Here is a 13343-nt window from a genome sequence, read left to right as displayed (position 1 = left end):
TATGAAAAACAGTGTGGAGATTCCTTAAAGAACTACAGGTAGATCTACCATTTGATCCAGCAATCCCACCACTGGGTAGCTACCCAAAGGAAAAGTCATTATATGAAAAAGACACTTGCACACATATGTTTATAGCAGCACAATTCATAATTGCAAAGATGTGGAACAAACCAAAGTGTCCATCAACTAATAAATAGATAAAGAAAGTGTGGTATACATACACCATAGAATACTACTAAGCCATAAAAGGGAATGAAACAATGTCTTTTGAAGCAACTTAGATGGTGCTGGAGGCCATTATTCTAAGTGAAACAACACAGGAGTAGAAAACCAAAAACCATATGTTCTCACTTATAAGTGGGAGCTAAGCTATGAGCAAGCAAAGGCATACAGAGTGATATAACGGACTTTGGAGACCCAGAATGGGGAGGTTGGGAGGGAGGTAGGGATAAAAAACCACACATTAGGTACAATGTACACTACTTGGGTGATGGTTGCACTAAAATCTCAGAATTCACAGCTACATAATTCATCCATGTAACAAAAAACTACTTGTACCCAAAAAGCTATTGACATTTTTAAAATAACATAAAAATGTGATTTACCATATAAATAGAACTAAAAACAAAAGCTATATAATGATCTCAATAGATGTGGAGAAAACCTTTGATAAAACCTAACATCCTTTCATGTTAAAAACTCTCAACCAACAAGACATTGAAGGAACAGACCTCAAAATAATAGGAGACATCTATGACAAACACACAGACAACATTATACTGAATGGGCCAAAGCTGGAAGCATTCCCCTTGAGAACCAGAACAAGACAAGGATGCTCATTCTCACCTCTTCTATTCAACACAGTACTGGAAGTCCTAGCCAGAGCAATCAGGCAACAGGAAGAAATAAAATGCATCCAAATAGGAGAGGAAGGCATCCAATAGAAGAAGTCAAACTCTCTCTCTTTGCTGACAGTATGATTTTATACCTAGAAACCCCTAAAGACTACCAAAAAGCTCCTAGAACTGGTAAACAATTTCAGTAAAGTTTCAAGATACAAAAATCAATGTAGAAAAATCAGTAGCATTCCTATACACCAATAGCATTCAAGCTGAGAGCCAAATCAAGAGCACAATCCCATTTACAATACCCCACTCCCACACACACACCTCCCTAGGAATACATCTAACCAAGGAGGTGAAAGATCTCTACAAGGAGGAGTAAAAAACACTACTGAAAGAAATCATAGATGATACACACAAATGGAAAAACAGTTCATGCTCATGGATTGGAAGAATCATTATCATCAAAATGGCCATACTACCCAAGCAGTCTACAGATTCAATGCTATTCCTATCAAGCTACCAATGTTATTTTTCACAGAATTAGAAAAAACTATTCTAAAATTCATACGGAACAAAAAAGAGCCCAAATAACCACAGCAATCCTAAGCAAAAAGAACAAAGCCTGAGGTATCACATTACCCAACTTCAAACTATACTGCAAGGCTGCAGTAACCAAAACAGCATGGTACTGGTACAAAACTAGACACAGAGCAATGGAACAGAATAGAGGATCCAGAAATAAAGCCACACCCCTACTACCATCTGATCTTCAACAAAGTTAACAAAAATAAGCATTGGGGAAAAGACCCTATTCAATAAATGGTGCTGAGTTGGCTGGCTAGCCATATGCAAAAGAAAAATGAAACTGTATCCTTGCCTTTCTCCATATACAAAAGTTAACTCAAGATGGAGTAAAGATTTAAATGATTATGCTCCTCACCTTGTCATCTCTAATGTCAGTGTCCCTGAAATCTGTAGTACCTGCATCTTACACTCTGTCCACTGCCTCTTATTCTTTCAGTCTGTTCTAGTACTCACACTTCAACATTTCTTTGATCTTATTGAGATCTTAATCCATTGTCACTACCACTTTTTTTCACTACCCAACATCCTTATTTTCCTCTGTTCTCACCATAATTCTCAGAGTCCATCTTTTTAAATACTTTTGTAACTCCCTTGCCCTTCTTTTTCTTCCTTGCCTGCCCAACCCCAACTCTAAAACCACCTCTGCTCCTGTCCTGGAAGAGCAGAATATTGCTGGGGAAAAACTGCATGCTAGTCTCATTTTGACATTTCACTGACCAGTCTCACTCTAAATTCATGATCATGAATCTTAAGTGGGCACTCAGCACTGCCTATAAAGCCTACTGCCTATAAATCCTATCACTCTTCCCTCGTATATTTATTTTCCCACTCTGCAAAATAAATTTATCACACTTCTTTCCACTCCTCAAATACTCTTCCCCTCTTACTCTTGGCTGTTCATTTATATAATACTTAAGAGAAAATAAAGATTGATTATAGAAACCACATTGTTGCAACTGGAAATGTGCCATCATACCTGCATTTGTATGCTTTCCCTTTTCTGCCTCTTGCACTGTAAGAAATGTCTCTACTGCAATCAAAGGCTACCCCTCAGCGCTTGTGTTCTGGATTCCATTCCTTGCAGTCATCTGAACAACCTTGCTCTTGCATCTGTTGTGCAATTCTCATTTTTCTCTCCAACATCATCACACTCTTCCTCCTCACTGGATTGTCTCCATTAGGATAGAGACATACCCTAATATCCCCCATCTTAATTAAACAAAGCCTTCATTTATCTCGCTTTACTTCCATCTCCACTTCTCTGTTCCCCTTCAAAAAAAAATATTTAAGGCCAGAATTTAGTGTAGATGATACTGTTTTTCCACCTCCCGTTTTATCTTCTTTCCACTACAAATCAGACTCTGGTTTCCATCACTCTTCTAAAACATTTCTTCTCAAGGCCACTCACAATTTCCATATTGCCAATTCCAACAGCTAGTCTTTTATGCCCATTCTACTTTCCTTTCCAGCAGCATTTAACACAGTCGACCAGTCTCTGCTCAAAACACTTTCTTCTTTTAGCTTTTTTGATAATACTTTCAAGTTCTTTATCTTTTCTCATTGGTCACTCTTTAGTTTTCTAGGAGGGCTCCTTTTTGGTGTGACCCCTAAATGCTGATGAACCTAGGGCTTTGTTTTTGGCTCTCCTTCCTTAAGTTACCACATTCTCCCTCTGGAAGACTTGCCAGTCTGATGGTAGTAATGTCATCTTCAGGCTGATGATTCCCAAATCTGTATTGCTGCTGCTGACCACCCCTTTGAAACAAAACTACTCCTCTCTTCAGCTGTCTATTATGCATTTCTTCTTGATGGCTAATGAGCATCTCAAATACAGCAAGTCTAATCCAGAACTCTTGATTCATCTCCCTCGAAAAATCTGTTTCTCTCCAGTATTTCTCATCCCAATTAGTATTAAATTGGTCAGAATTGAAATCTAGGACACATTCTTGACTGCTCTTACCCTCACAACATTCCCCGACTGTGCTGTCTCCAGGGTCCATCCCCAATGTGACCACTTCACTTCTCTGCTAAAATCTTAGGTCAAGTCAACATTTTTTTTTTATTAGACTAATTAACAGCCTTTTAAGTGATCTCTCTATTTCCATTCTTGTGCCAATACAAACCAGCCTCCAAACACCTACCAGAATGATGTTCTCAAGTATAAACCAGATCACATCACTTCCCTGCTTCCAACACTCCTGTGGCTTCCCTTTGCCATTAGAATAAAAGCTAAACTTTTCACAACGGTCTGCATCAGCTTCTGGAAGCCCTGGGATAGTTTGTCACAGAGAGTAGCCTGTAACTTAATTTTAGTCTGTAAATATTAACCAGCATAAAGTGTTTATTTTATTATTTCTGCATTAAATAGTCATTTTTTGCAAGAATCTGGTCATGTGATAGCATGCTGGACATCTATAATTATTCCCACTTAAAATATTCCACCGTTAGGCTGGGTGGTGGCTCACACCTGTAATTTCGGCACTTTGGGAGGCTGAGGCGGTCAGACCACTTGAGGTCAGGAGTTCGAGACCAGCCTAGCCAACATGGAGAAACCCTGTCTCTACCAAAACTACTAAAATTTGACCAGACATGGTGGTCCACACCTGTAATCCCAGCTACTCAGGAGGATGAGGCATGAGAATCGCTTGAACCTGGGAGGCAGAGGTTGCAGTGAGTGGAGATTGCACCACTGCACTCCAGCCTAGGTGGTGGAGTGAGACTCTGTCAAATTAAAAAAAAAAATTCCACCATTATCTGTAAAACTAGACTTAACTCTCAGAAAGGCAAAGTTTATCTTTAGTTTTCCTCTTCCTGGAAAAAGTATACAATAATAAATAACACTTCCTTCTACAGCTTTCCTTAAACAGAAAAGAGCTAGCAGTTAAAACTCACACTTCACAATATGACTCGTTCTACAAATGTCCTCTTTTGGAAATAAAGTATATGCGTTAGATTGCCAAGGGTCCTTAGCCTCCCCTCCTCCCCAGCCCAGTAGTTATGTCCTTTGACAAAACTTCAGATCAGCACCTCACATTTAAAACACAAAAGACTCCAGACATTCCTACCTAAGACCAAGAAAAGATGGGGTCGGGGAACAAAGTACTTTTAGGATTTGTGATGTGTTCAATCTTCTTCATTTACAAGGTTTTAATGAAACTTTAGCAAAAGTTTTTTCTATTTTTAAAATCACAAATAAAAAAGTAAATCATAGTTTTTCCTCTCTTGGAGTTTACATTTTAATTTTCTTCTTTGGAGTTTTAAAAAATTATTATTAACTAAAATTGTATTCCTGAAATAGGAGCATCTTTATGCTTAGAAGGGTACTGTTAGGGAGGAAAAATTTTCCTCTGTTCTCTTATGCTTAGTGAATAGGGCTCTATAAATTAAATCAACAAATAACAGATTTTTTTTTTTTTTGAGATAGGGTCTCTCTTTGTCTCCCAGCCTGGAGTCGCATGATCATAGTTCACTACAGCCTTGACCTCCCAAGCTCAAGCGATCCTCTCACTTCAGCCTTCTGAGTAGCTGGGACTACAGGCATGCACTACCAGGCTAATTTTGCATTTTTTGTAGAGACAGGGTTATACCGTGTTGCCCAGGCTGGTCTCAAACTACTGGGCTCAAGTGATCCTCCTGCCTTGGCCTCTCCAAGTGCTGAGATTATAGGTGTGAGCCACCATGCCCAGCCCAAATAACAGATTAACAGGATAAAAGGCACAAATTTTTTTTTTTTTTATTTATGTGCATGGCAGTCCACAAAAAAGAAATGAAGCTCAAGTGGTTAAATGAGGAAATTATGTACCATTTTCACAAAGGAAGTGGATTTAGGAATCAAGGAACAATTAGCTGTAAGGAAGTTGTGACTAGAAAATATATAGGGGAACTAATGGCAGATAAGGGCTCCCTATCTCCAGTGATAAAAATGCTCTTTTTTTTTTTTTTTTTTTTTTTTCTGGTACAAGGGGCAATTTATGCTTGCTTTTAAGCAGATAAAGGGAGGGTAGAGACTGCGTTTATTGATTCTCAACTGCCTTCAGGTAAAAAAAAAATCCTTGAACCAAAGTGGCATATTTTGGTGTGGCATATTCTGATGCCCTTCTATGTAAAAAAAGATACAGTACAATTTGGAAGATACTTTAAGAGAATGAACCAATACCTTAAGAGGATTGATTTTAAGGGCATATTATTCCCAGCAGTAATCATTCTAGGAGTCAATCAGATGGTTGGCTAATATTATGTGATGTAACTTTAAGTTACTTCATCTTTCCAACGCTTGGGGAAGTGAGAGTCAAAGTGCTGAGAGGGAGTTGAGGCAAGAGAGGACAACAAGTTGGAAGATGGAACTGACTCTGGGCTCTTGCCCCTGAAAGCCTAACACCATACAATTGAGTGACTCACCTTGTAAAGTTGCCTGGCTTTAATTTTCCTTTTCTTTCATGGCAGGTGTTTACGTAGGCGTAACCTTTTGTGGATTCTGGCATTATTCTGATACCACATGGTTTAACATGACAGAGGCTATGTATTCCCTACTTGAAGGAGGTAACTCCTCTAACATTGCCTTCATCTTGAGCATTTTACTTATATCAATATTTGATTAATATCTATAAATTGTCTTTGCTTCACTAAGGAGCTCACTTTTTTCTTAATTTTTAATCTATGGTATGATTTCTTGGTTTAGAACATGAAGACCTTTCATTGGTGGATATGGTTTTAACAAATAATTTTTTAGTCGTCCTCACCTCTTTGGGCCTTTTTATAAGTGAAGATCTTCGTTATCCATCACACCACATTTTATCGGTATGTAAACTGCTTTGTAACTAGTAGCTAACCTTAAATATCTTCTGTGACACAAAAAGAAATATTTAATACTTGAGTTATGTGTGGTGTATCTTAAAATTGAAATGCTTCTTTCTTTCGAAAAACAAAGGCATAATACAGCAACTTTTTCCTTTGCCTCGTGGTGTTGAATATGTAATTTGGAAATGGTGCTAGTTTTATTGCTGTATGAATTTATAGTAAGTTTTAAATATATACATGTAGAAAAGATCTGTCTACCTACCTATTGATTGATCCATTTATTTATAGCTATGTATGTTACCCAAATGCTTTAAGGTAATTTATAAAGCCACATATAGTATTACAAAGTAACATAAGTGAAAAGTAAGTATTGGGATTGAGCAAAGGGAAATACACATTTAGGTGAAGATTGTTAATATGCATATATCATAAAATTCTTAAACATGTTAACAAATACCTCTCAAAAATTACCACAACAGAGATGAGACCAGCAATAAAGACTTGGGATCTGCAGGAGAAAAGATAGAGGGAAGTAAAGAAGGGGAAATGGTATTGATTGAGAGGCAGATATTTTTTATACGTGGTAATTATTATCTTTCTTCAGGTATAAGAATATTCACATATACTTGAACCTTCTTCACCATCTCTAAGAAAGTACCATTTGTTGCTCAGATGACTAGTGGATCTGGGTGTTTTTTTTTTTTTTTTACATGCTTATTATATAATTGCTAAAACAGAGAGCTGAAACCAGGAATGCTACAATGGCTTAAATTCAAAGTGCAGAGAAGTAGACAGGGATTGTATATTATAAGTCCTGATCTCCAGACTACTCTGGGCTGGGCAGAAGAAACAGAGTGGCAAAGGAGAAAATAATAGGTTGAGGGTGTGCCTTCCTAAACCCAAGTGGGCAGCAGACTTGCGTATGCCAGCACACTTCCTTTTTTTTTTTTTTTTTTTTTTGAGACTGAATCTCACTCTGTCGCCAGGCTGGAGTACAGTGGCGTGATCTCAGCTCCCTGCAATCTCCTCCTCCTGGGTTCAAACAATTCTCCTGCCTCAGCCTCCCGAGTAGCTGGGATTACAGGCATGCGCCACCACACCCAGTTAATTTTTGTATTTTTAGGAGAGATGGAGTTTCACCATGTTGGCCAGGCTGGTCTCGAACTCCTGACCTCGTGATCCACCTGCCTCAGCCTCCCAAAGTGCTAGAATTACAGGTGTGAGCCAACGCACCCGGCCCACCTGCATACTTCTTAATTCTTCCATTTAAATCATTAAAAGGCATGGTTTTCTTCTGGAATCACACTAAGGTATAAGTAAATTAATAAAATAATGAAATAAGGCAAAGACTGATGGGGAAATTCCCAGGATATTGTATAAACTATATCGGAGTCTGCTTTTAATGTTTGGCTATCCTAACTGCTAGGATAGAAAAAACATATAATTTTGGTATAATTTTTTTCAAGGAATGTATATGGTTTATTTCCTTTGGTATAATTTAAATTGCTATGTTTTGTTAGGCCTTCTGATATGCAAGCAAATATTAACGTTTTTTCTTTTCTTCTAGTTTTCCAGAGCAGACTTTTGTGGTTTTGAAAGGGTAAGAAGCTTTACATTTCCCAGGGCTGGTTAGAAGATATGTGTTTACTTGGTGACTTGAGATGAGATGCAAGTCAATAATTCACAATATATGTTATTCCAGTTACTATATTATTTATAGTTTAAACAAAATATATAATTAAATATATATGAATTTATAGCATATATTATTTTTATATATATTTGTAGCAATCATTAAGCAGTGCTCGCCTCCTCTGCTTCAAAGGAAGAAGTGCTCCTCCCTGTTTCAGAGGCCACCCTCACCTCGTCTCCTATGCTATGTCCAGGCTAGCTGTGGTTGTTCAGTTCAGATTCTGCACAAGGGCACTTGATTGAAGACAGTAGGTGCTGGGGTCTGGCTAACATTTTACTCCCCAATCCATCTACCCAGGCGTAAGTCTATCCTACTTGGAGAGAGGAGTATCTTTTCTAACTTACACAAAAATGTCACATAATCTGGTCACTGGTCTGCTTCTGGCCTTTTGGGGGATTTTGTTCCATCAGTTATCTCCTCTGTATGTTAAAAAGTCAAGTTTTGTGATTAATGGACTAGGTCATTCCCATCAGAATATAAGCATGCTTCGGTTGGAAAACCACAAATGAAATCATGAGTGTTCCTAGCCATTTGCCATATGCCCTCCCTATTCTGTCCTCATAGAGTGAGCAGATGGCTATGAACCAGGAAGTTGGCCCTCACCAGGCACTGAATCTGCCTGCACTTTATCTTGTATTGTGCAGGCTCCAGTCTGTGTGCACATGTGCATGTGCACATACACCCACATTCACACTGTCTGTGAGAAAGGAGCATTTATTTCTCAGGAAGCACATAGAACTGACTAATTGTCATACTAATCAGAGGACAAGCAAAGCAGAGAACTAAGAGAGCCAGATGGGCAAAAATGATTTGTATTATAAAGAACAGAGGAAAATAACTGTCAAAATAGAATTCCATACCTAGCTAAACTAAATAACTCAAGAATGAGAGTGAAAAGAAAATGTTCACACCTAAAGACATTGGGAGGGTTTACCATCCAGAAATCCCCATGAAGGAGTAGGATGCCAGAAGCAATGAGGAAAACTAGAATGTAAGTTCTAAGACCTAGGAGAGCAGGAGCCCTGTCTATGCTGTTCGCTACTAGATCCCAGTGTCTAGAATGGCACCTGACACAAGATATGTACTTAGTAAATATGTGTTCAAATAATGGAATTGGTATAAAAAGTAAGTTATGGCAAGGTGCGGTAGCCCACGCCTGTAATCCCAGCACCTTGGGAGGCTGAGGCAGGTAGATCACCTGAGGTCAGGAGTTATAGACTAGTCTGGCCAATATGACAAAATCCCATCTCTGCAGAAAATACAAAAATTAGACAGATGTGTTGGTTCACGCCTGTAATCCCAGCTACTCGGGAGGCTGAGGCATGAGAATTGCTTGAACCCAGAAGGCAGAGATTGCAGAGAGTCGAGATCATGCCACTGCACTCCAGTCTGGGTGACTGAGCTGGACTCTGTCTCAAAATAAAAATAAAAATTAAATAAATAAAAAATAAGTTATACATTTTGTGTTTAATAATTGGATGGAACCAAAACTCTAGACAATATAACAAGGAGAAATGGCAGTAGTTTTCAGTGGATAATAAAGCATTTAAGACCTTTGTAAGGAGAACCAATATGGGGAATAAGTTAAGAATTTGTTAGAAAAATATGTATATCAGCATATATGTTAAGAATTGAAGGATAATTACCAAAAAACTAAAATAAAACAAAAAGAATATAACCTAAAGCTTCCAAACCTCCAGAGGAAGGAAAACAACATTAAAGAACAATCCATCTATTCTACAAAAAGGAAGAAAGGAGAGGAGAGATAAAGGTTAAAGAATAGAAAAACTATGAGGTAAAACAGTAGAAATAAATGCAAATATCTCAGCAATTACAGTAAGTGGAAAGGAACATTATAGGAAACTGAAGAAAAGCTAATAAATATTTTTAAAAGTTACACCTAAAGAAGAATCACACAAAAAGTAAAATAAATGGACGGAGGAGACTGTGACCTTTAACTCTGTTTAGCTTTCATCTTCAGCCTACCTGCCCTGCTAAGTCAAAAGGCTGCTGGGGTCACTGGACAGCTGGGCTCACTGGAAGCCTGCTTTGAGGAATCTCACTGAGGAGATCTGGCATGCCGTTACCTCACTCATGGGTTACCTAAGAACAAAGTGCTTGGCAACACGGAGCGGGGAGTAGAGGACTGGAAGGTGAAGGATTCTGGAGGGAGTCTGACTGGCAGAGCTCCACGAACTCCTAGGGAAGGGTTCTCTCAGTTTTGGGAGTGTGGCTGAGGGTGAGGCTGGAGATAGGCCTACCTGGAGGGCTGCATTCTCCCTGTGCCTGAGGTAGGCAGGCTGAAGGAGACCTGGAAAGAAGGGAGCCCCTTCTGTTTCCAAGGTGGTGGCATGGCAGCCCAGAGGGCTACAGACCACTTTGCCATCTATTATTCCAGTTGTCAAAATTCGAGGTGCTCCACAAACCATACCTGAGCCCATACTTCAGGGCACACTTAAGTAGCCTGGCATTCTGCGAGCAAAGATCATTAGAATAAAACTAGAGTTGCTGGTGGATAAGGCAACAATTGAACAAGAATAACATTTTTAAATAAAATCATTTCACAAATACCCAATGAGCATCTACTCTGTGATTACCATCATTAGCACTGAGATATTAGCAAGAACACAGTCAATACCAATAAAGAGCTTCAAGCGCAGCATAAAAATACTTCCTGGGACTGAATACCAAAATTTCCATTAAAAATGGAATAAATTGAAGGATAGAATGACCACTGTTTAAATGCAGAGTAGTGGCATGGAAAATCAAGATGAAGAAACTTCTCAAACCATCTAAGGAACATCACTAGAAATCACGAGGGCAAAAGTGAGCCTTTGAGGAGAGATCCAGAAGCGCTAACAGGTGAGCAAAAGAGTTTTCAGACAAATTTAAAAAGGAACAGATATAAGACAGGCAATAATAACAAAAAAAGAAGAACATTAACTCAGATTAAGAAAGTTCCAAAGCTATATATTATAATCCACTAAATTCCAGGGAGCACTGAAAAAATGTAGGCATATCCAAGGAATATTCCTCAATTTTAAGGTTAAGGGGGAAATATTACAAGTATCCAAACAGAAAGAGCAAAAGCAAAATATACCTCACTGGTATTAGATTTTATTTATACAACAGTAGAAGCTTGAAGACCATGAAATCAACATCTACAGTCTATTTAACACAGAAGAACCAAAGTCCAGAATTTCTATTTCCAGCCAAGAGATTATTCACCTTTCAGATTAAGAAAGTATACGACCTGGTTATCCCAACTAAAGAAAATAAGAAAGAACTTTAATAAAACAAATGAAAAAGAACAGACATTTCAATAAAGGGGAAGAAAACAAGGAGAGGACTAGTGATGAGAAATGCTTGACTGTTTCTCTCATTTTATCTCATATTTATTCGTGTGTTTTCTGTCTATCCATACAAATAAAAATGGAGTACTAGATAATGGTTTTTTTTTTTTTTTTTGAGACAGTCTCCCTCTGTTGCCCAAGCTGGAGTGCAGTGGCAATCTCGGCTCAGTGCAACCTCCACCTCCTGGGTTCAAGTGATTCTCCTGCCTCAGTCTCTTGAATAGCTGGGATTACAGGTGTGTGCTACCATGCCCAGCTAATTTTTGTATTTTCAGTAAAGATAGGGTTTCACCATGTTAGCCAGGCTGGTCTCAAACTCCTGACCTTGAGTGATCCACCTGCCTTGGCCTCCCAGAGTGCTGGAATTACAGGCATGAGTCACCGTGCCCAGCCTAGATAAGGATTTTTGAACAGAGACATCTTAGCCAATGTGAGCTGCTATAACACAATTACCATAGACTGGGTGGCTTATACACAACAGAAATTTATTTCTCACAGTTCTGGAGCCTGGACAGTAAGATAAAGGTGCAGGCAGATTCAGTGTCTGGTGAGGGCTGCCTTCCTGGTTCGTAGACAGCCATGTGTTCACTGTGTCCTCACATGGCAGGGGGCAAGAGACTCCCTGGGTTCTCTTTTATAAGAGCACTAATTCGATTCACTGAATCACCCCCACATCAAATAAGGGTACTAATTCCATTCACCTTATCACCTCCCAAAGGCCCCACCTCCCTCCCATAAAGCCTATAGCAAGAAAGGACATGTTGCAAGGGAAATGAGAATTTTCAACACCTAAAAATTATGATGTTCAAATAGGTAATACATTCACATAGTTAAAAACTAAAAAAGTTACAAAAAGATATAGACTGAAAAGTCTCTATCCCACCTCTCTGTATATTCACCCTGATTTTTCCTTGTCCCTTACAGGTAATCTTTTTTTATTTTATATCTTTTCAGTGTTTTCTAATGGAAATTCAAATAATTAGGAATATATATATACTTTTCTTCCTTTTATTATACTATAAATATATGTATTTATGCTGAATTATTTTCTTCACTTATCAATAATTATCATAGGAAAAAATCCGTATTAGTAAATGGAGAATAGCCTCTTTTTCTTTTCTTTTTTTGTTTCTTTTTTACAGCTACAAGTATTCCATTGTATGAACTAACCACAGTTTATTTAAATTATCATCCATTGCTGGATGCTTGGGTAATTTCCCAATATTTTGCTATTACTAATAATGCTGCCATGAATAATTTTGTACCTAGAAATTTTATGTGTCCAGACATGTAGATACAATACATCCTAGAACTTGACTGGAAGATCAAGGGATAACTGCTTATGCAATATTTTTTTAAAATCACGAATTGCCCTTCATGGAAGTTTTTACAATTAGCAAGGATATTATAATAAGTCCTATTAAACTAAAATATCTTAGTAAAACTCAGGGATGGTTGATAGTGATGAGGGAGAGGGGAAATACAGTGTTCCGAAGGTAGAGAGGTGCTGGGATTGGGGAGTGGAGGAAAGGGGAAAAGTGAAATTATTTTTTATTTATTTATTTTTTTTGAGACGGAGTCTCGCTCTGCCGCCCAGGCTGGAGTGCAGTGGTGCGATCTCGGCTCACTGCAAGCTCCGCCTCCCAGGTTCACGCCATTCTCTTGCCTCAGTCTCCTGAGTAGCTGGGACACAGGCACCTGCCGCCACGCCTGGCTAATTTTATTTTTTTTTTAATTTTTTATTTTTTTTTTATTTTTAGTAGAGACAGGGTTTCACCGTGTTAGCCAGGATGGTCTCCATCTGCTGACCTCGTGATCCACCCGCCTCGGCCTCCCAAAGTGCTGGGATTACAGGCGTGAGCCACCGCGCCTGGCCAAGTGAAATTATTTTTAAGGGTATAAGGATCTATCTTTAAATAAGACCTCTTTTACTAATGATTGAAGCAAAGGTGTTCAGAATGAGATATATGTGGGTGTTTAGGCAGGTAATTGAACGAGTGAATACTTAATGATTTATTCATTCAGTAAATCTCATCCATTCAACAAATATTTGTTGAGCACTTCCTATAT

The 13343-nt window shown here is 38.5% G+C and overlaps 1 protein-coding gene across 1 annotated transcript in view; it reads left to right on the top strand.

Moving 5' to 3' along the window:
• Nucleotides 1-13343, top strand: part of CATSPERB (cation channel sperm associated auxiliary subunit beta) — a 152580-nt gene that overhangs the window by 30765 nt on the left and 108472 nt on the right. The window contains 3 exon segments of the mRNA XM_045396737.3: nt 5874-5969; nt 6109-6227; nt 7795-7827. Coding sequence (XP_045252672.3) covers nt 5874-5969; nt 6109-6227; nt 7795-7827 — 248 coding nt within the window.

The sequence above is a fragment of the Macaca fascicularis genome, chromosome 7 (genome assembly GCF_037993035.2).
Source record: "Macaca fascicularis isolate 582-1 chromosome 7, T2T-MFA8v1.1".
Lineage (NCBI taxonomy): Eukaryota > Metazoa > Chordata > Mammalia > Primates > Cercopithecidae > Macaca > Macaca fascicularis.
This window is presented reverse-complemented; position numbering and strand designations above follow the sequence as displayed.